Source organism: Trachinotus anak, unplaced genomic scaffold, assembly GCF_046630095.1.
Source record: "Trachinotus anak isolate AG129_WGS33_773 ecotype Australia unplaced genomic scaffold, CSIRO_AGI_Tana_v1 ptg000010l, whole genome shotgun sequence".
Lineage (NCBI taxonomy): Eukaryota > Metazoa > Chordata > Actinopteri > Carangiformes > Carangidae > Trachinotus > Trachinotus anak.
In genome coordinates this window covers 17,533,010-17,557,230 of record NW_027273861.1, presented here as the reverse complement: position 1 = coordinate 17,557,230, position 24,221 = coordinate 17,533,010, and the positions used below count along the sequence as shown (strand labels likewise).

At 39.4% G+C, this 24,221-nt stretch overlaps 1 protein-coding gene across 1 annotated transcript in view; it reads right to left on the bottom strand.

Moving 5' to 3' along the window:
* Positions 1 to 5,968: 5,968 nt before the first annotated feature.
* Positions 5,969 to 24,221, bottom strand: part of psmd1 (proteasome 26S subunit, non-ATPase 1) — a 39,667-nt gene continuing 21,414 nt past the window's right edge. Inside the window, exons 17-25 of the mRNA XM_071488025.1 lie at positions 23,752 to 23,866; positions 19,707 to 19,823; positions 18,458 to 18,560; positions 14,203 to 14,372; positions 11,806 to 11,898; positions 11,365 to 11,451; positions 9,459 to 9,632; positions 7,851 to 8,016; positions 5,969 to 6,172 (exon numbers count right to left, since the gene is read on the bottom strand). Of these exons, the coding sequence (XP_071344126.1) occupies positions 7,870 to 8,016; positions 9,459 to 9,632; positions 11,365 to 11,451; positions 11,806 to 11,898; positions 14,203 to 14,372; positions 18,458 to 18,560; positions 19,707 to 19,823; positions 23,752 to 23,866 (1,006 nt within the window). The 3' untranslated portion in view covers positions 5,969 to 6,172; positions 7,851 to 7,869. The remainder of the gene's footprint in view (positions 6,173 to 7,850; positions 8,017 to 9,458; positions 9,633 to 11,364; positions 11,452 to 11,805; positions 11,899 to 14,202; positions 14,373 to 18,457; positions 18,561 to 19,706; positions 19,824 to 23,751; positions 23,867 to 24,221) is intronic.

Sequence of the window (24,221 nt, the reverse complement as noted above, 5' to 3'; positions counted from 1 at the left end):
CATATAGAGTGTGTTGGTAAGTAAATAGTAAGAAATTGCAGTGCAGCACGTCAAGATATGCTTCAGTTGTTTGAATTTATTGGTACGTCTTGTTTAATATATTTTTTTTATATAATTTAAAAAAAATGTGTTTAATAATTAATTTAAAAGGGGTTCCTTATTCCTTAGTGTTAAAAAAAACAATTATTGCTAATATATCATTATCAGACTTTTTAAACTCAAAAATCGAATACCATTTGAACTCTAATTCTCATATTTGTGGAGCTTGAAACAATGAATGTTTGGCAAATTTATTTTATAAATGACCTAAAAACTAATCAAATTTGGGGTTGAAAAAGTCTCTGCTGATCAACTAATTGATGATTGAATTAATGAATCGTCTCAGTGCTAGTTCAGCGTCCTGTCCATTGCTTGATTTTGAAATCAAACAGCTAAAACAGCTCAATGATGATTTGGACACAGATGAGTCAGAGTTGGAGTTAAAAAAAAGTTAACTTTTGGCATATCCACATACTGACCAAGAAGACACAAGTAAGCACAATACAAAAACCAGTGAATGTGTGTATAAAAGTCAGCTTGGATTATTATCACAGAAACTGTTTACATCAGCTGTCCTCCAAGTTGCTTCAAAGTCTGCTGCGTCCTTGTAGGAGGTCTATCTTTTCATCGTCAGTGATAGAACGAAATTTACAACTGCAGGTCGCTAGGGCCAAAATCCACAACATCCTGAGTTTGTCCGGCGTGAACCTCCATCCAGAAGAGACAGAACAGTCTGCCTCGTCCAGAGCTCCATCATGGACCAATGGCACATCACTCGCTGGTCCTTGAGTCCAGCCAAAAACTCTCTGGGACCTGTCTGCAGGCCACACACTTGCTGACCTGACCAGTGAGCTCTCTGGTGGGTCCGCTTGTTTGCTTCAACAGACAGCTGACCCTCCATGCTTTCATCGACACCGTCACCATCACTGCATCCACAGACGGTGACTACATGCTCTGACTGCTCACACAAACCATCGCCCCTCTACCCTTCCTCCGCCCCCCTTGATGTTTGCTTTTTCAGGTTACTGACAGACGTTAGTCGCTGCTGGTCCCGTGCCTGTCTCCAGCTCTCTCTCGACAGCTTGGCCTGCATGACTGGAGGCAACCAGGAGGTCCTTTCGCCTTGTATGGTGCTTTGCACTTGTGCTCATTGGGGAATTTGAAGCGGCTATCTTTCACACTTCCTAAAATGCAGAAGTCCAAGCTCAGAGGTTAGTCATGGATGTGCAAGCACAAGGGCACAGTTTTGATCCCTACAAAGGCCCAGTTCCTAAATTCTGTGGCAACTTGAAAGCAATGGCCAATTTACTGATTACAAATTGTAAATCTATTTGGATAAGAGCCCCAACTAAATGCCTGAATGAACGTCAGTGCACTGCTTGTTGATTTTCATTCTTTCTACTAACTGATGTGGCTTATGCAGTGGCAGTGCAGGCAACAACTGTGCTAGGTACTTATGCTTTGGGGTGCATGGAGAAGGGGAAAAATTATTTGGTGCTCATGAGAGCCCAGTAACCCTCTGTATCAAAAATTTTGATGCAGTTTGCATCTTCTCAGTTACTGATCTTTCTGTCCTTTGCAGATAAATGTCTCTAAGTCCACTTAGAAATAGTAAAAAAACATTTTAAAATATAAATAAAAAACTTTATATATATATATATATATATATATATATATATATTTTTTTTTTTTTTTTTTTTTTAAATTTTTAAAATAAAGAAAAATCTATTTTTTTAAATTAGTATCCAAAATTGTTGCTGTGCAAACTGAAATTTAGCAGGAGTTGTAGCATGAGCTTTAACTCACAAAATATCTAAATGATTTCAAATTTCTTACAATTTTAGATTTTTTCTTCTTTTAGAATAATTGCCTCACACTTGTAGCCTATACCTCCACCAACCACTTAGGTTGCAGGATATGTGGTCACAATCTCCCCTTCCTGAGTTGCAATGCAGAGTAATGGCCAGAGGTGTATTTGGAGAAGATTGTGACATCACAGGGAAGTTGACCTTTCACTGTTTGGATATAAAATGTCATTGCTTCATCAGTTTATCCTTTAAGTTATGATCAAAAAGTGTTTTTTTTTTGAGGTCACAGTCAACTTTGACCACCAAATTCCAATCAGTTCATTCTTGAGTCCAGTTGAACTGAATTTGTGCTAAATTTGAAGACATTCCTTTAAGGCATTGCTGAGATGTATAGTACCTTCACAAGTATGTATGGACAGATGGGCAACCTGAAGACCTTGTTTCCACAGAGCTCTGTACAAGTCATCTGAAGTCCATTTATTCTTATGGGAACATCTGTGATCTCTGATGAGTTTGCGAAATCATATTTTTAACAATCAGCTCTGAATTTTCCCTGAGTGTGTTGAAAAAGTTGAACTTTTACCGTGGATTTAGGACAGACTATGCACTGTGTGTAACAGGCATGAAAACTAAATAGCTAACAGGCTATTTCACTCAATTCAGTTGCTCAGATATGTTGAAAGTCAAATTGTGTAGTAGTGAAAAAGAGAATTAAAAGTTTGGTTTGGTTAGTTTTTTTGGGGGGCATTTGTAAGCCTTTATTTATAGGACAGTCGAGAGTGACAGGAAATGGGACGGAGAGTAGGGGAATGACATGCAGGAAAGGGTCTGCCCGGCTGGGAGTCGTACTTGTGCCCACATGGTATGCGCCATAACCATCGGGTCGCCCCTTTTGGTTAGTTTAATTCAATGAATTTGAGCAATGGTATTTTTTAAGCCTAAAGGCTAAACCATGTAAATCATAGTTACAATAGGGTTCTTATTTCATGTATTATATGGAATTACACAAAACAGAAATTTGTGGAAATGAGGTAAACTTAAAGCCCCTGGCCACAGCAATCACCGACGAGGAGGCAGTTGTTATACTGGTGGGGGGCTCTGAATAAGAGTTTGCATAGAGCACCAAAACATCCAGGAGCTCTACAAGGACATTCATCTAAAAGGATACTGGCTGCTTAGATGTAGCAGAACAGTACTAATGGAGGAGACAGAGCTCCAACACTGTGCTTTTCCTGCAAGAAACATGAAAATGGTGGCGAGCTCTGCAAGGATCTTAGGTGAATGAGCGGTTCCTATCACCTGTTAGTTTGCCAGGCAGAGAAACAGAGGAATGAGGGTGACCTCTACTCTATCACAGAAAAATGTGGAAGTGTGGAAGTATTAAGTATGGGCGATGGTGAAGTAGAGAGGCACATTTTCCACACCCAGACAGACAAATCTAGATCCCACCCAGGCTTCACCGGGACATACGGGAAGGGAAGCCTGCAGCAGACCTCAACTCATCTCAGCTGGAAAAGAGCGTGGAAAAGGAGGGAGGCTTTTCAGTATGACTAAACATTCCCTCCTATGGGAACGACATGGGGTTACGGCATCTTCAGGAATGTGATTCTGTAATAGAAAGCTCATCCCTGTGGACTCAACAGTCTCTATATTTAGGATGTGTTGCATGTCACAAAGAGGGAGACCGCATACAGTCGGCACATGCTGATTAATGTTTTAAATCAAGTAAATTACAAAAACGGAATAGGGTGTCTGTCAGCAGGTCAGTATATATGCAGTGTCTTTGTGAGTAAGTGGTGAGGAGTGTGTGTATGAGTTTGAAACACAAAATACAAAACAAAGGACAATGTCAGTCAGCAGGCCAGGGGAAGAGAGTGAGAGGATGTTGCAGGTTTTCTGCTCAGGTGTGCTGCATCCCTGACAAATTCACTGCTCCACCCATCAATTTCCTGGGACAGATGGAGACAGCCAAAACAGAAGGACAAGATAGTGCTACCACTGAGTCCGTCACAGGAATCAGGCGTGGACTTGCTCGGTGGGGGTCAGGCTCTGCATCAGTCAATCAGCAGATGCTTATTTTTCCACCTCGCTGCATCACATGCTGAGTGATAATGATGATGGATCTGGTTGTCAGGGTCAAAGTCAGAGACCTGAGATGAGCGTGTGTGAGTGTGTGTGTGTGCCTCCTCACAATCTCATTCCTAGACGACCAAGATCTGGAAAGATTCAGAAAGTTGTTAAACTGCCCTCCATGACCAAGTATGTGGGAATGTGAAGGGAGGAACTGATTAGACTAAGTGTCTGGCCAAAATGTACATATGCTGGTTTCCTGATGGGAATCGACTAGCAGCAAATCATCTCTGACGACCACTTACTTCACTGCAGAGACGTTTTTCCACCAGGCTTACGCATTAAGAATCAAACGAGGGGCATTCCAACACATTTCATGCAGAAAGCAACTGCCTGTGTTATCATTTGTTGGTCGCCTCCCAAACCACTTTTCCAGATGAAGCTTCATTTACCAAATATAATCATATTTAGGTTGAGGAAACTGGTCACTTGAAGACGATAAACTTGATCTCGGGTTAAAGACCAAAAACCACAAGAAAATAAAATAAATTTGTCTGTAGTCTTGAGACTATTTACAAGGAGGATGTTTAGATAGACGTTTTTACTGATGGTGAATTTTTGGATGTATAACACTCAAACTAATACTGCCACAGCCGTGGCTTCTGCTCTCTTACGAAGGACACAGTCATAACAAGGCTGCACAACTTCAGTTGCAAACAAACAAAAGATTAAAACACTAGCTTCAGAAAAGAATTGTATGACAGAAAGAGAAAAACATAAATCTGTTGATTGCTACAGGAAAAGCCAGTTTAATGAAGACAATATTATACAGCCAGAACAGTTTAGAGTTTGGCATCGAAAATAATATTTAGTACTGAAAACACAACCTCAACGGAAAAAAGCAACACTGGCACTGGATTGAAAAAATTTTTATTGGTGGCAAAGAGCTAGCCACATTGAAAAATAAAACACAATTTTATTATTATTATTTAAATGATTTAAAGTATTTTTAAGTATTTTTCAATGGCGATCTTTTTGAGATAATATAACTATTATCTTAACTATAAGGTAATAAGATTGTATAGTGCATGGTGGAAAATTGAGCATTTCATTCATTTTTTGTTATTGAAAGCTTGCAAGTTTCCTAACACCTGAGTTTTTCAATGCCAAACTCTAAAGTCACTGTCCTAGCACCACATTTTTTGAACAATTTCTTCAAGACAGTATCATTGGTTGTGCATGTGTTCTATATTTACTGGTGCTCATGCATTGTTTAGTACACAAGATGTTTCTTTATTCTCTTATAACCAGAGTCTAGAGCTTTTTCTTTTATATTGCATATGAACCAGCATTAGAGGTACGGTTTTACAGCAGTGATCATATGATTAAAAAAAAAACTGTATGATGTCATGCGACAACTTGTTTAATATAAAAGTTTATTGTGACCATTTCATGACTGTTAATCTGTAGTACTGTACTGTATCTAACCTGAAGAATTTACCAGACTTTCCAGAAGCCTCCACGCTGTTTAATGAAATGATTTTTCAAAAGATACCTCTTTAGTAAATGTATGCTGTGTTTATAAAAGGCCACAAACATACGATAAACATTGTATTCTTAGAAGCAGAATTACATAAACTAATGTTTATTTCAGTGGACAGAAAGTCTCACTTAGCATAACTGTCACTGAATCAATCCGAGTTAGAGGTAAACAAGAAGAAAATGTTGCTGTTCAAACAGAAACTGTTTAGTAGCACTTATGAGTAATTATTTTTAACTTGTTAAAACAATAGTTTTCTTGACTTTTGACCTTGAGAAACCCAGAGAGTTATTCTCCTGGGGGCACCTCCCCCACCACCACCACCCAGTGCTGTTTAGCAATTATACAGTAGACTCAGCTCACTGTACAGAGTGGGTGGGTGCTGGGTGGACTGCAGCAGCTGCTGCTGAGTGCAGAAAATGTAAACCAGTCTAAATGTATGGGATTAGAGAGATTCCCTCAACACACGCCTGGTGAAATATCCACTTAAATAAACACATACTCTCCAGTCTCCAATATATATCATTTTTATTTTACGGACAGAAAATTATACAATTTGAGAATGTAAAACATTCCCTGTCTGGCAAATGAGGAGCCAGAGCAGGAAAGAAACGTGTAAAAGAGGAAGTAAAGCCAGGGTGGGGGTGGATGGATAGATGGATGCACAGGGGGGAGACGCTGGACCAACATGCTGAGATCTCACTTCTTCTGATGCCTGAGGAGAGAAAAACATAATGGTTAGAGGTGATTTACTCTATTTGAATAATGAAAAAAACCACACAAAAAAATATTATGAATATCAGGAAATGTCAAGCAAACATCTGATTATTAAGAATGATCAAGTTATAAAGAAAATGTTTCATCCATTGTTGTGATTATTTATCAAAGTGTTTGAGTTAGTGCAGCAATTTATTCTGCATTTTGTATACCAAAATTGAATCATAATTTATTTTGTACTGGATGACACAAATTTATTTCAATGAAGAAAGCAGCATTTGTTGAATCTGCAGGGTTGATGGGATTGTTGAACAATATACAGTAAGAGCTGGATTTGACTTGTCATAGCAGTAAGAGGCCACTAATCACATTAATGATGGCTCAGTTCCATTAAAGTGTCTTGGTAAGCCCTATACGGATACAATTTAAAAGGCTAAATCTGCGGTTGAAGCACAGCATAATTTCTGCCACAACCATCTAAAGGTGGGTTTCCATTCAGAGCTATGCTGGGAATTACATGCTATGCCCCAACTCCATGTGTGCCATTAGAAAGAGAAAGGTAGTAAAACAAGTATCGTCTTCCAACTTGATGCAATACAACTAAAAAGGGAGAGTCAAGCAAAGTCTGTACACCAAAACTAGCTTGACAAGCTCTCTTCCCAGGTATTTTAAAGTGAAAACACCTATGTGGGTGTACCAAGGGCACTTTGACTGGAGATATTTGTGTTCTGGGCATCAAACTTGTGACCTAATAATGACCCGGTCACTCTAACCGCTTGGCCTGCTGTGCTGCCTGACACATAAAGTCAGCCTGACAATGATATCTGTAGTGTTTACTCTGTCACACAGCACTCGAACCTCATAAAGAGATGACATAGTATGCTCAGAGGCCCTAATTTGGTCAATGACACCTCATCGGTCTCATCACACGCCATGGTGAGCTCCTTCATGGGAGGCAGGTTGCAGCCAATCCAACACAAACATGATAAGCAGCCAGGAATCATTAAGCATCCAGCTTCATTGGCGAGTGCAGTGAGACGGTTTGCCCTGTGAGCTGGCGTTTGGAGATGGCAGGGGTGTTTACATTCCTCAGTCAGTGACGGGTGAAACTAGGTTAGGCTTGGAAACAACAGTACAGACTGGTATTATGTGTTATCGCATAGCATTACTTCTTAAGAAAATGGCCTGACAGCTACATGGGAGTCTGCCCAAGGCAGAAAAGTGTCAGTGAATACGTGACACAGTATTCTACGTAACCTTTCTACTTTCACTCTGTGAGCAGCCTCAGGTTTATTTGATTTGCTATTTTCAGCTTGGATGTAGGACCTTTAAAGACCTGCTTGAAAGACATGAATGAATAAATTGAAAATTAAGGCAGATTCGGGTTCACCCATTTCAGCTGACAATTGACTGGGATTTAAAAATGTCTAGTAACAACCAAATTTAGGAAATACAATATTTTATTAACTGTGCTAGAAAGCTTTAAAGACCTTGAGCTTCAATTAAATGATTTCAAACTATGACATTTTGGAACTGATAATCCAGACACAGTGACACAACAGGTGGGACGGACAAATGTGGAAAACAAAACCAGTGTGGTGAACATCAGCCAACACTTTGTGTTGCTTAAGTTATGAATGAATAACAAGGCTCAGGAATGATTTCTGTGAACATACCTTTGTTGTGAGAACATTTCTACTCGTCAATGTACTCAAAGGGCTCAGGGGGCTCTGGCTCCTGCTCTTCCTCTTCGATTTTGGGGCCGTGAGCTGAGACAGGCTCCACCAGCTCCTCCTCCTCCTCGCTGGTGTCTTTCATGATGATGATCCCGCCAGTATGGAGCTAAGGACACACAGGGAAAATGACCAATTATTAATTCTACCACATAGGCTGATATATAATTTTGATATTTACGTTTAACATTTCCTCACTCAAAGTCAGAAGTATTTGTTTACATCTCACTCTTCACAGTTGTTAAGGAATTTGATGCTTACATAATACCTGGAAAGAAACTGAACTCATCCTTGACAGATTCCTGTGCTACAGTCTGGCTAAATTGCAATGACTAAGCGGAGAACAGACAATTCAGTACACGAAAACGTAAAGAAATTTATCATAGCTGTAAGAAGTATTAACATTGTTTTATACAGAAGTACAGTAATATGGCTGCCCTTGTGCCACACTAATCTTGGGGGCACAGGGCCAAAATGAGCTCTAAACTACCTAAAGAAATGTAATGATGTATAAGCTACAGTATATACAATATTTCAATTTGATGTAACAGCACAACCATAAAGCAAGTGTGGACAAATGAGAAATACTGACAAAATAGGTTTTTGGAGGGTTAATTCATTCAAAAGTAACAGTCATAAATATGTGCACTGTGTGGTTTTGAAGGCAGTCTGTTCTCAATGAAACTCTAAAGTGGGGTATGAAAACAACAACATTTGAAGTCATTCAGCTCCAATGAAGAATCAAAGACAGGAAACTTCATATTAATTTAAGTTGATTCACATAATAGGCTTTTAATAAACCTCCTGACACTGACCAGATTTCAAGATAAGTCTGTAAAACTTCTTCACTTCCTAAATCCGTCTTTGAGTGTAAAAACATTGCCTTAAAAGGAAAGCGGCATTATACAAAACTTTAGTCAAGCAAAGACACCATTTTGGCACTTGATACAATAAGTCGTACATGTAATACTCTGAGTAAACCATACTAGACACAAAATCAAACAGTACTTCCTCTTTACAGGACTAGGGTGAGTGCTCATTGGATGATTGCATGTCGTCCTGCCATTTACTGCGGAAAACTGTTAACATTTACAGCAGGACCGCAGTGGTCTGGTTTATAGGCCTGAAGAAAGGGGAGTGTCTGGACTTGAAGATACTCGACAGGCCAAAACCAACCAACAGGCTGGATCCTGATCTGAATGATTTATTTTGAAGGGAAAACTCCTCTCAAAGATAATTTTACATTGTTAAATATCATTAAATTCATTTTAAGTACATTCTGGTTGTTATTGTGTCTAAATGTTGTAATTCAGGAGCCTCCTCAGAATTCTCAGATCTATTGGTGCTATAAATATTGATTAAAAAAAAGTAGTAGAAAGTACAATAAGTACATTTGACACCTTATTTGGGAAATCCTTGGTATGGTACTTTACTTCTGGCTATTCCGGCTTATGAGAAGATGGGAGACTTGAGAGACTTAAGTTAATGCCACTTGAATTACTTTTAGCTGGAAATACAAACACATGGGCTAACACAGAGGGGTGTTGTTACCGGTTTGAAGGGCTGGTATCGGCAGGTCTCTGGCATGTTGAGGACTTTGAGCTGAGCTGGCATCACTCTAGCTGGATTCTCCAGGAGCTGGAAGTTTGGCTCTGCCTCTTTCTTCTTTTCTTTCTCCTTCTCTTCATCCTTCTTCTCCTTCTCCTTCTCGCCTTCCTGGACCTCCTGTGACAGAAACAGCATTTTCTGTATTAGGGCTAATGTGAATACTTGTTTGTGTACTTTCGATTCAAGCTTTTGTATATTTGTACTCTTCTTGTCACTGGTGCCTCTGTTGTTGCATGCATGTTTCTGTGGTTCATATATATAATTTTTTTACATGTCTCTCTTTTAAAGGATTTTAAATTTTTGTTATATATTAATAAAATACAAAAAAAAAATTTTTAAGACATTTCTTGAGAAAACTTGCTGATCATCCAATGTAATGACGAGTTTAAACCCACCACACTTACACCACAATGAGAATCAATTTTTCTAGTATAAATTTGACATTATTTGACAGTTTGCAGGAGTTATGAGCAATAAATTTAGGTTTCTGTTGTAATTCAGTCCTTTCCTGCTCTGGCGCCCTTGATGGCGGGTGATTTGTTGGGCTACCAGGTCGACCCTGAAACCCATAAACAAGACAATGAAGGACAGAAAGTACCACAGGAGCTGGTGATTTAAAAAAAAAAAAAAAAAAAAAAAAGTTTTGTATTTCAAGACCAAACTACATCATCTCCTTCAGATTTTCTGAGACACTGATACTGTCTCCTCTGACTGACTGTTTGAAGCTTCAGACTGGACTGTGAGTGTACTGATTAAATCTGTGTTTCAACAGGTCTGTTTGGCCTTATTATTATCACCACCACTAACAACAAAATTGTGTTATTAGATCACTTATTTTATTTGAATATTCTGATCATTAGACAAGTTTGTGTCAGATGTTGTTACACATTGCGTGCATGCAAATTGTAAATTAAAAAAATATATTTTTAAAAATATATTTTTGTATATTTTAAATATTTAATTTATTAAATATATATTTAATATTTAATTAAATATTTAATTTACTCATATTGTATGCAGTATATATGATCAGTACCCTACTTTTACTTTCTGAAAATATATTTTAATGTTGATACAGCCAGTGTAGAAATAAAAGAAGGAACATAAGAGAAATGTAGAAATAAAAGTCAGCTTTAGAAAACCATCCAGAAAACAACAACCAGTGAATTCTAAACTGTCTAACCCCAGTTTGAGCGTTTGCCTTCCCTTCGGTTGCCCTCTCAATAAGTTCAGCCAAATAAAATCAAAAGCCTGAGATGTGAGCAGGCTGGACATTTCCAGGCTCCTCTCTTCACACCAGAGCTGAGATGTAGCGTGGCAGAGTAGATCAAACACGCTGCTAACGCCCAGAGAAAATCCCAGTGAAAGTTACACTGCCTGGACCGACATAGTCTGTCTGAACACTGGGCGTGGGAGAGTGAAAAGATTAAGAAAGATTTTGGGAAGTGAAATAAAGAAAGCCGTGTGTGTGTGTGTGTGTGTGTGTGTGTGTGTGTGTGTGTGTGTGTGTGTGTGTGTGTGTGTGTGTGTGTGTATGGTGTCGAAGAACATGAATAGACTACATAAAGTGCATGGACTTGGATATGATACCCCATTAGGTATTCAGATTGTGATTTTATCTGCATACTAGAAGGTACTGAGTGATTTTTTTGCACTCAAGAAAAGGCATATGGTGAGAAAACAATGCTGTGGCATGCAACGTGAAATAAACATTTTTTGGGACACAAACAAAATAATATTAATGACTTTGAAATGCAAACATTTTACAAACTTTTTCAAATGGAAAGAAAACAAATAAGGAAATAAAATAGGATCATTAGGACTGAGAGAGAAGAGGGTTTCCACTCACCACTTCCATCTTCTCCTCCTCCTTTTCTTTCTTTTCCTTCTCCTTCTTCTTGGCTTTGGCTGTGATGGAGAGAACAGCAGTGGATACCTGCCATGCAGAGAGAGAGCAGAGACATTTCCACAATGTAAGACAATACAATAGACACTCAGACCTTCTACAAACATGGCTTAAAATGTACAAAACTAGTCAACCACAAAATAAACGCTGCTTGGTCTTTCATTACTTTCTTCAACAGCATCTATGATTGTGAAGTGAAGCTGAGAAAAATAGGCCAGAGATGCTACAATAATAAACACAATGGGCAGGGAAATGATGAGTCTGACAGGGAGGGTTGAGAATTATTCACAAATCAATATGAAGCAAGATCAACTTTCTTCAACTAATAATTTCAGCAAAAGCAAAGCAAAACAAGCTGATCTGTTGTGGCGCCTCAGTTCTCACCTTCTCCTTCTCTTTCTCCTTGGGAACCTCCAGGGCTGGTGGGTAAGCGAAGGTGGAGGGCTTACAGTTTGATCGGTACTGCACCTTGGGCATCTGGACAGGACGACAAAATGATGGTCATACTTTTTGATAGATGTTCTGTAACTTTACACAACCTGGCTGTGATCATTGCGAGATTCAATTTAGAGGGGACAGACCTCTAACATCCTTTCAGGTCTAGCCCTTAAATAAGTCACACAAATAAATCCTGATGACTTTGGTAACCCACTGATTTTTTGTCTTCTGAAGTAAAATGTCTGAACTAGGATGGTAAACAGTGTAAAAATTATACCTGCTAAACATCAACATATTAACTAGGGCTAAAATTAAGGATGACTTTCATTATCAATTAATCTGCTGATTATTTTACCCAGTTCATCCTTTAAAAAAGTGAAAACTGCCCATCACCATGGTGACATCTTCAAAAATGTTTAGTGTATTAGCATATAAAACAGAGAATAGCAACAAACCTTCACTACTGAGAAGCTGAAACTGGGAAACGTTTGTCACATTTGTGTGAAGGATGATTAACTGATTATCAAAATAATTGTGGATTATTCTTCTAATGCTAAATCTATTTGCAAGTGCAAGGACATCGGGTAAAGAAATGCACCACAAGTGCATAGTAAGTGCTAGTTAGCTAAGTGCTAGTTATTCTGGGCACACAGTCTGTTTTCATTACATAACAAAGGGGCTTCATTCATGTTCATTCAATATTGTATCGTCTGAGCTTGTGTTTACTGTCCTCTAGTATCATCTTTCCAACTGGTTTTTGCTTCAGTCTTCCTCTTTACACAGTTTTACCTGCCTACCTAAATCTGCTGCAACCACAGAGCAATAACTCAAGGAAAGGAATAACATTTTGACAGTGGGGCAGTGATTAACATTTTGTCTTGATATGGAATAGCATGGCATGTCTAGACAAAACTTGACATTTCATGTTCCTGCAATTGCTTCATAAGAAAAGTAAGGGAAATTGATTACATATTTCACTGTGTTAAAGTGTCAAAGTGATAAAGGAAGGGTTGAACTGGAAACACACTGGCTTAGTTTTTTAAGTTAAATTTGCAGTTTAACTAGTTAACTAACTAGGCAAAAGAGGTTAGATTTTCTGCTAACCCTTCTGTAAAAATGAAAAAGGGCTATGTCAACTTTACCTAGACAAACATGAAAAGAAGATTTCCAGCCACAGCAACACCAGGTGCCTTCTGTTTACTGTGAACCTTCAAATTATAACAGTTCACTGAAACTAAATGATTTAAACTGTCTCCATGGTCCAACAAAGAAGGAGTACAACACCATGTGTGATCAGGGGAACATCTTATTTTATATTCTCTCATAACTCAGCTGTTTCACTTCATTATGGAGGCTGAACAGCAGCAAAGGGATCTCTTTTACTGTAGCAAGTGTCTGAAAGCTAAGGTACATGTTTTTTGAACAATTGGTAAATGACAAGGATGTTCTTTTTCTGGTAGTGACAGGTAAAGCCTGTGAAGGCTTGTGCTGTGTAGTTAAACAGGTGCTGACGAGCCTTGGCAGGATGCAGCACAAGCTCTTTTTAAACCCTGCTGCACCCCACTCCCTTCCTTCCTTCTGCACACTGTCCCTGGTGTATTCATGTTGGGCTTTACACCAAGTACATGCTCCAGTACCTCGTTAAATTGGGGATGCACAATACACGTGTGTCCCTGGTGTCAGGTGCTGCTGATTCGGGTTGTAATAAAGAGATAATGCCCAGCTTATGCCAGTTTAAGACCCTAATATGTCACACTGATCCCTTGGCATCAGTGTGCGAGTGGCTGGGGGCCAGAACAAGCCCACAGTCAGGGCGTCGTCGTTATGGATAGGCTGCTGGTGACAACTGTTATCAAGACAAGAAGCTAAATATTTTCCACACCAAAGGCAAGTGCCAAATACAAATTCACCAGCCAAATTTAGCAGCTACATTTTTACCTCTCAGGTCAATTGTAGCATTTACAAAACATAGTTTATACGATATACATACATATTATGTATTAATTGCTGCTCTGTGACAAATGTACAGTATACGTAGGATAATTGGTTCTGACGTGTGCCATATCTGAAAATAAAGCATGATGTAGAGGCTTGCCTCTGCTGAGCGCTTGTCATAAACTTCCCCACATAAGACTTTAATACATGAAGGACTATTTGCTGTAGTTCTGCAGACATTCTATGGGACTTTGAGCTTGATATTTTGAAGCTCTGAAAATGAAAATGATCTTGTTGGAAAAAAGGTCAGGTTTTATGGTGCTTTCACACACACACACACACACACACACACACACACACACCTTCCTTCTGACAAATCTATCACAATAAGTCCAGACACTTCAGTACCTTGAGGTCCTTGTTGAGGCCGATTATAGCAGTTGGTGTGAAGGCCAATGACAGGAAGTGGGAGAGCGGGAACCAGAACCAGAACTGGGTGAAGACCAGCAGACCGACCACCGATGGCATGTGAGTGTGACCCGTCCTGGACTGCAGAGAGATGGTCACGTTACGTCCACCTGGATAACAGAAAGGAGGAAGTTTAGATAGAGCTATGTGATGTTGGTCAGTTGCAACATGAAACTCTACAATGGCCCTATATTTCATGGTTATCCACTGCCAGATTTGCTAGTAGAGTCAAAGTTTGTTTTTTGTTTTTGGTTTTTTTTTTATATATAAAAAAAAGAGATGTGTCCTTGTTTCAGTGCAATCACATAACCTCTACTATTCCAATAACTGCAACAGAAAATGAGCAAATGAATCTTTCCCAACCAATCAAGTTTTTTCTCTCGACTGCTGGCAAGGGCTTGCTCACCATGGGAACTGTTGGGTTTCTCTTGATAATATTCTAAGGCCTTGAGATAATGTATTTTATGATTTGGTGCTATATACCTGAAATTAAATTGAATTTAATTGAACTTATTTAGTATACACAAAATGATCCACAATGCTGGTGCCAAAATGTGGTGATGGTGATCAAAATATATTAAGCGCATTTCAAGATACAAATGAGCCAGTCAATCAGTAAAATCTTTAATTGTAAAACTTGCTAGCACCCAGTTTAGAGACGCTATGCAGTAGTGTTACCTTTGTGACACAACAGATTTGCTGCTGCATTATGCACTAACAACTGAATTTTGACAAATTGCAGGGTTTTGTATAGAAAGCTGTTGAAAAGGTGCAGACCTCAAGCAGTATGTATCCCTGATATAAAAGATAATACATACTGCTGAGTTTCACCATAGGGAGAAAATGTGCTTTTAATTTTTACTTTTCAGTTTGATCACATGTGAGCTGTGGGTGAAATAATTGCTAGGGCATACATGAGAGCCCCAGTGGAAATCATCATCTAAAAAAATAATGGTTAAAACAGTTTCTTCTTTGATGTGACAATCATCACTGATAACAAAACGAACTGTTTGCCACTTGGCACAAAAATTGTGCGATGAGGGATTTGGAGCTTAATGAGATTGTAGACCAGGATGGTCACCACCCTGTAAAGATTGTCTTTTGGCTTCAACATGTCTGATCTACTAATCCCAAGGCAGAAGTTAAATTACAGACACATACTGGCATGCCAATTAAACACAGGAATGCATTGTCTACAACATCCTGCATTTAAATTTAAAAAATAGCCTCTATTCATTATCACTCGATTTAAGCTACACAGGAGATTAATAGTTTATCTAGATCACAAGAGGTGTGTCAGCTGTCCCAGAAATAACAGATGCCTTTCACAGCTGTGGTGAAGAAGTTGCAGATGATACAGAGCTCCCCTTTGCTTGATTTTTGCCAAAAGTTCTTTTTCCCCAAAGAGAGTAAATCTGATTTTAATTCATGTTTATTTAGACTCTGCACCAAGGTCAAGAAGTCTTGTGGTTAGAACAAAGCATACCAGTTTATTAGGTGCAACTTGCCAAAATGAATGCAGTCTAACACAACAATCCTGCAATAAGAGCTACCATGAAGGTTTTAATGTTCAGCTTTGTTGAAACTGTTTTAGAGAGGCATTAGTTCAACTGTATGGTAATTTTTAAGGCTGCAGTTTGTGCTATTGTATTATGGTATACTGAGAAGTGTTTCAAGTGTTATGGCCACTCTATTGATATCAATACATAAATAATATAAATTAGTAATTTTAAAGCAGCTCGCATTTATCTCTAATCATTCCAGAAAAATAAAAAGGCATCCTTTGGAATAACTGGATCAGTGTTTCAGGATACAGATGTTAGATTGGAATTTGGTTAATCATTTTACCAAAAAATATCTTGCAAGTACGTTTATCTATGTGAGTTTTTATAAAAACAAAAACAATAGTTAACTCCTCACTGTCAACACTCATGGTGGAAGTATGCTTTTAGCCAAATAAGAACTTACGTCAATTTATGTGGGAGAGTGGAGCTGTCTAAAAAGACTGTGATAAATAGGAGTCAAGCGCCCCTTGAATCAGTACAAAAGAGTAAGAGACCTCCCTGGGTCTTTCTGGGACAAACAGAAGGGAGGAACTGAAAAAGGAAGACAGAGGGAGGAGGAGGAAGAGAAGATAACATCTATGATCAATCTTTCATGTCTATAGGGATGAAAAGAAATCTTTCCTTTAAAAAGGGCAAGGGGGACTAGGGAGTAGCCATTCCGATTAAAAATGAAATCAGCCTCAACAATACCAGTTTAATCATCTGCTATTGTTTTGCTTTGCACCCACTCTTTTCTGAGGTCACCAAAAATGATTTGATAATGGGGCCTTATCTTGACATCTGAAGCAGTTTTGAAACTGTGCCAGTCAGACAAACTGAACGTTGGCCAGAATGAGTCATGAGGTCTGCTTGCTGGACTACAACCGGGCGCTTAAGAGTCTCTTAAAAACTTGAGAAGAGGTTGAGAGCACTTGACTAACAGGTTACCCCCAGCCACTGTTTTTGCCAAGTCTTATTTTGGTGGGCCAATTTTCATTCCAAGGAGTTGCTGAGGGAGGCACAGGGGTAGCATCAATTCCTCAAAGGTGTAATGTGACTATATCAACAACCAGCCTGCATGTTCTTTTGGCTTCAAAAGATGAAACATAGGGTCATGTTTCACTAAACAGATGAGAGAGAAATCACTAATGAAAGCTAATTAATGGACTGTATCAATTAGCGAAGGACTGTCTATAAATGGGGGCTGGACATGCAATGATGAGAGAGAAACATGGATACAGAGTGTGAGAGAGTGAGCGAAGAGACTGACATTTCCTTTGTAATGAGCACCAGAGATCATGAAACTGCTCTCTAATGGCTTCCGCCCATCAAATTAAATACAATTACATCTGCACCTCAAATGCTCCTAACCCCTTACAAGAACCAGAATACTAAAACATTCACACTGCATTCAAAACAGGAGTGGTTTGTTTTCTGCTCAAATGTATTTAAGCGGTAAGCTACGCACTGAACTGTACTGAAAACATGGGTAGGAACTGAGAGCTGAAGTGTGCCATGGACAGCAGGAGGGAGAGCTGGGAGTGCATCTACAGTCTGAAAAATGACACCAGTGGTCAGGGTTTGTCTGGATGGTCTCACACTGGGTTATCTTGGCATGTTGGCCTGAGTTAATTGCGGTTAATGTGCCTGATTTGATATATGATTGATGTCCTGCCTGTCATCAAGATGGCTAATCTGCTCAGAACCAAATAACCATCAAATAGTGCTGCAGGAGGGGCGGAGTCATTGAAGAGGCAATTTTATGGGTGCTGAAAAACATTCATGAGTCACAACCTTGCAAAAACACCTATGCTGCACGTATCCCTTCAAGTTGTAATGAAAATACTTCAGATAATTATTTGAGAAGCCTGTCAGGTGCTGCAAATTACACAAGGTTGCAACACCTGAAAGTGTATTTAGACACCAATGTGTAAACAGAGCTGGTTTCTTTCTGGCTTAGCACACAGGGTCTGGTGTTGGTGCTAGAAAATGGGTTTCTGCTTCTGCCTGCATTCAAGGTTTGTGTATACATGAGAATATGGGTGTGCTCTCTGTGTATGTGAGTGTGCAGCACTCCATGTGATGATGTGCAGCTCTCTGGGACCCCACACACACACACACACACACAAACACCATGCATGCTTGTGTCCACAAACAGCCGCACAGACACACAAACACAATGACTATCAGACAGTAACAGTAATCACCAGGGGGAGACCAACAGGCCATATGAGCTGAGCAGAGCTGAGGTAGGATCGCCAGGCGCTAATGCACCTTAGCATGATCTGTTCCAGAGACACTGCACGGGTGGTCAGCCAAAGATGGTAACGCTGTGTTTGCGTGAGCATAAGGAACTCAAAGAGACACACACACAGACACACAAAACCACAAACCCCTTATTACAGTTAGAGCAGTTCACTTGTTTTACAGTGTAATAAAAAATGCGGGTCTTTTTGTATTCCAATACGGAGTGGAAGCACAGGGACAGGCAGTGGGACCACATACTAGTTTGGTCTCTTGCTCAGTGACAGACGATGATATCATGCCTACTGAAGAGATCCAACCAGTGTCTTCCCAGTTATCAGACCATATTTCCAACTACCAGTCTGTATAAACAGGTAAATGTGTCTTGTTTCTGTTCGGAGACTAACCTGCATCGAGGATTCCCTGGGCCAAGATGGCGCCGAACTTGGCCATAACATCATCATGCTTGTCGTTGATCACCTTTGCATAAAGCTGCCTGAACTGGTTCACCTAAAATAATGGAGGGGATGGAGAACATGTTAACGTAAAGCCCATAAAAAAGCAGACTGTAAACCTTGACTCTGAGGAATCCTTACACAACTGTACTAAGTAGACCTTGCCTTTTAGTGTGACTTTATATTTTGAATGCAATTAAAGTTTAAGAATTTCCTTATGTTTTAAAAAAAACTGCAGAAAGTGTGTATGGTTGGAATTTTTTTTTAACGCCAAGTCAGTCTGTGCCACGTTGTCAGGGGGTCTCCAAATAAAAGGGGAAGTTATATGTTTAAATGTGTGATGCAATTTGTCAAATTTGCACAGCCCAACATTGTGACACAGCCACATCACCAATGCTACACCCATGGCGATGGTGTAGTACCTATGAAAGCAACCTGTGAGTAAACACTGTGCTGGGTAGTTATCAGTCAAATGGGCCCATTTACCACCCTCAAACCAGAGATGTAAGACTACTGTCTACAACTACTAAACAGAGGTAGAAATTACAAAGACCAACACTTTGAAATAAACAGTCATGGATGCAATACCTCCTGATGTTCCACAGTTTGAAAAGAAAAAAAAAAGGTCTATTGCACAATCCTGCATACCACCTTGAGCTCTAATGAATTTTTTTGTGCAGATGAGGAGTCTTTGAAATTCTGTCTGGCATATCTTAACCCTCTATGACAAAGTGTGAGGCACTTCCAAGTGTGAGTGTGTGCCGTTATGCCTGCACTAGTCACTCGCTGGTTCTCCATGACACAAACTGTGCTCCTGTCTTCACAATTCTGACGCTTTCTGCTGTTAGTCAAACCTTTCCCCTTTCTTTCCCCTCACTCTTTACTCAGCAAAAGCTCTGGTCTGATGGTGCTAAGCATCACTTTCTGAGTCACAGAGACAGGTTTGTTTATTTTGCAGATAACCAACATGCCGCCAGGACAAAAAAAAAAAAAAACAAGATAGTACTGGTTTGTACCTCATACCTTTTTCATAAACTGGGTCACATGCAAAATGAAATTCCTCTGGTATTTTCATAGGTATACACTAGACTAAATCTTTGATCAAATCTGTGACCACTGCTGGCTATAAACCAAATTTCATTATGGTAACTGAGAAGCAAATCAAACAAGTCTCAATCAACAAAATGCACGTCACACATACCTTTGGACAGGTGACTTCAGTCTGTTGGATCATGATGAGGGCCGAGGCAATAAGGGCACCCTGTCTCACATAATTTACTGGGTCATTGGTCATGGGCTCCAGCAGATTGATGGCCTCCTGTGGAGGGAAAGGCATTACAGAAGAAGGTAATGTTACTCAAATGTAAATGCATGTTCAGTAAACTTATTTACAAGCTGCCCAATCATTTTGGTGCTTTTGAATAATCAAAATTTACTGCCAAAAGTAGCAATGAAGCTGATCATATGAAGTGAAAAGTTGTTGCCACACAGACAAAAAAGCTGATAAAATTTAATCAAATGATTTTCCCATGTAGGTATTTTAAGAAAGGATAAGGCTGAGTTCCTTGATGATGAAGTGGATAAAGAAATTGATCTTCTATAGTTCTCTCTGCAGTTTTCATTTGGCATCTTTGCTGTAAATTAGGACTAGAAACAGAAAGCAAAAAGGAGAGCTGTGCACTTGGCACAAGTTTTCAGATTATAAGGCAGGCAAGGCAATTTCACTGGCCAGGTGTACATTGCTTCTGAATTTACATTACTCAAGAATTAACTTTAGACAAAGATCTAGAGTAATTGCAGGCCTACAGTGCCACAATAGAAACCATGTCATCTAAAAACCCGCATGAAGGCGAACAGACATAGATTATCTAAACATAAAAGGAAGCATGTTTTATCAATGGGTCATCAGTTGGAAAAACCTTTGTGAGATAAATAAGTAAATGATGATCATCCCCTGACTACAATGAGAGAGTAGGAAGTGGGATGTAGGGCTGTCTTTCTAGTTTAGTCTGTAGTATAGAAGGATATCTTAATGCCAAACCCTGCACAGCCCAACAGTAAGTTTTAGAACTGCTTGCCAGGCTGAAAACTATCATTTGTTTGCTTGAGGCAAAATGGCCCCATTTTCTGTTGTAAACTGAGATGTTTCATATTGCATGGTGAAAAACTGATATGAAGAATGGTTCATTTGTTTTCATCTCTCATAAACACCTTAAGGAGGAAATCAAACAATTTGTGAAGAAGTGGAGAGTTAAGTTAAAAATTCTAACAATGAATGGTTAACAACAGTTTTTGTTTTGTATACTTTTACAACCTATGTTAAATCTGCTTTTACATTTTATATTTTGCCACTCCAACAGAGCAGATCAGAGCAACAGGGGCACTTCTGTTTGGTTAAATAGGGGAAAGGGATTATCAACAGAGGCAACCAGACCATGCGAATTAATGACATTAGTGTCATCCATATCTGGTTGCCTGGGACAACAGTAACAACAGTTACGACAAGCCCTGCCTTCTTCAATTTCCTCCCATGATCGCTGTGAATGAAGGAGTGAGGACCACCTACTCTTTTCTCTTGTAATTTTGCTCTTTCCTCTGTTCTCACTGAGCAGTAATGGCTGTAACTCACACCACTAGACTCAAAAGGAGGCGTCAGCTCCACCGAGGAAAAAGAAACAAACTAGGATGATGACAGTGGAGGTAAAATAAACCATGTTTCATCAGTGCTCTTGACGCACAGGGATGATAAGTCAAGAGTGTAAAGCCAACACCAGTCAACCACATCCTGTTCCTGATAGGTTGTCAGGGGGTTTAATTGAGGGTATTTACTGTCAGGCCCAATCAGCAGAGCAGGTCGACACAAAATGTGGTTGCTTAAGATCCTCTTAATCCATGTACAGTTGTGGACTGTTTTCTGCAGACTTGTGCCTCACTGAGAGTTGAGTCTTTTCATAGGTTTCAATTCAGCACTGCTGAAAACTGGCTAGAGGCTTATGTAAATAAATGGAACAGTGCAGAACACACTTTACCACCACATAATTTCCATTTCAATACATATTTATAAAACTGTATCACATGACAGCGTACTGAAACGGTTCCTGTGAGTCCGTTTGGTGTTTAACATAAAATTTACACTGGTGAAAAATGTTTCCATCCAATTCACCAAACAAGCTAGACTGTATGTAAGATTTTCATTATGGCACAAAATCAGCATAAACAAACTGACTACAGAAAAGGCCAAAACAGCTTTCCTGTGCAGATTTTTCTTTAACGTATACAACAGATGAGGAACACTAGTCTAGTAAAAATATCCAAAGGCCAAGGTGTACAAATGATGGAAAAGGAATATGCTCAACCTAAATAGGTGACCCACTTCTCCTGCCACAACATCATTACTCTCACTAAGGACCTTATGTGCTTGAGGTCTTATTGCAGAGAAACCCAAGCAGTGGAGCTTTGGAGGTGACCAGCTCTGTAGAGTGCCTGTCTGATCTGGTCCAAAACATTCACTTTGGTACCCCAAGGCTCAGGGTGCAATGAGCCATGACTCTACTTGGGCTATGCCACCTGAGACTCACCCAACCCACACAGTTAAACAACTCAGCAACTGGCAGCACCCACGACTTCTGTCTCTTTCACTTTCTTTTTCTTTCTCCAATGAACCCAAACACAACAACAAGATACAGCCTGGTGACTTTGTGCCAATTTAGGCCATTTTACTAGCAAATGTTTCAAGAACTTCCCACAATTTATGAGTTCCTCTGTGCTGACCCTCAATGTGAATTATTGCAATCGTCAGTAGATTAAAAGTAAAATAGCTGTTTATTTTACATTGTCACGATATAAATTAATCCAGGTGGTGGCTTAAGCACTTAGGGGTAAAGGATTTGAAAATTGCTTTGGAGGTAGGTCAGCTTCAAAAGCAAATCATATGATGTGTCACAATTCTTGATATTTCAGTCTGTACACACACACATGTGTAAACAGTATACTCACTGGCATAGTGCGTGAATTTCAACAGAGTAGTGCTGTCCTATGTCAAACACTGCCTTGATGCATTCACTGGAAATGAATAATCGCAACCTGTGATTGACGTGATATGAATTAAGTTTACTTAAATGTAACTTCCCTGTGTGTGCCCCGTGTTATGCGACATGGAAACTAAGCCTCCATCAACACAGACGAGTCGATGACGTGTCCTCCTTCCTCAATCACTGTTTTCATAAGTTTGAAAATACAGTGGTGGCGCCTCCCCTTTCACTATGTAGCCAAGATAGAGACCGTTGAAGGTGTCAAGTGCCCACTTTTTTACACTCAACTTTTTTGATGCGAGTTTGAGTATGGAAGAATGCAAATTGAGACACAGCAATAGTCTTGTAGGATTATCTAGGGATAATTACAACTTGTGTTTGAGCCAGTCTCACACCCATTTCATGAAAAAAGTTTTTGTACTGCAGTATTTCTTCTGATGGCATCATTTCATCTGACAAGAGAAAAGTAACAACCTTTTCTCAGCCACTTGTGCAGGGGCTAAAGAAAGTAAGTTTGTACTTATGCCACAGGAGTTTGTGCAGAATAGGTAATCTTGCATCAGTGATGCACATATTAAGCAATGTGACAAAGAACGCACACAGGATAAATGAGGACAGCAGGGCCAATGCTGCTTTTGTGGATAAAAAAAAAAAAAAAAAAAAGCTATTTAAGCATTTCTGGCCCACAGCCTTATGAGTAATATTAATTCTACTGATTCCAGGAGTATGCTCTTGTGCAGACATTTCATTAAATAAGAATTCATTATTTACATCTTGGAACTGAGATTGCTAGCAAAAACAGGGTTGAGTATATTTTTGTGGTTTTTCCATACAGCTGTATCACATTTTTAATGGGAGCAGGAAAAATAACGAACATAAATTCTAAAATTGTGGCCAGGTATTATTTATGTACCTCAACCACCTAGAGAACCACTGCTTTATTTGAAATAGGCAATTATACAAAGGTCATTAATTTGATTTCACCTTTCTTTGTGTGGTATGAATTTGAAGCTGTGGACTGTTGACAAAACTCTGGAGTTCCTGACATAGTTGAAATTAAAAGCTCAGCACCAGTTCTGTGCTTTCCTGGTAAACTTTCATCGTGAGACACTTTGAGTTGCAATAAAGGCAGCTCAACACCATGAGAAAGAAAGGTAAGGTAAGGTAACTAAGCTAAAAAGAAGGGGGGAGGAGGATTAAAGAGGAAGCACTCACCTTGTTGCCTGTCCCAGCGCAGCAGATGCCCAGAGCCATGGCAGCACCACAGCGGACATGAGGGTTGTAGCTCTCTGACAGCAGAGACACCACGCTGGGACACTGCTCAGGGGTCCTGAGGAGAGACACAGAAAGAGAGAAAAATTGAGGCTTAAGGAACTGAGGACAAGAGCATGGGCTTCATCTTACCCTTTCCTATCATATAAAATGTGAACTATAAAAAGGGGGGAAAAGAAGGATACAGCCAGCAATAATACCTTGAATTATGATATTAATACTTAACAGTTTAGAGAATGTTAAACCAGCTGGTTTTAAATAGTTTTTTTATTTAATCATAACTTTTTTTTTTTTAATGTGGTACAAATGTGTGCAGGATGCTTTTACAAACTATGCTGAAATTGCACACAATAATATGAATGCTAAAAGATTTAAGCGATGGATGACGTGATTTGTTCCATTTGTACAACTTG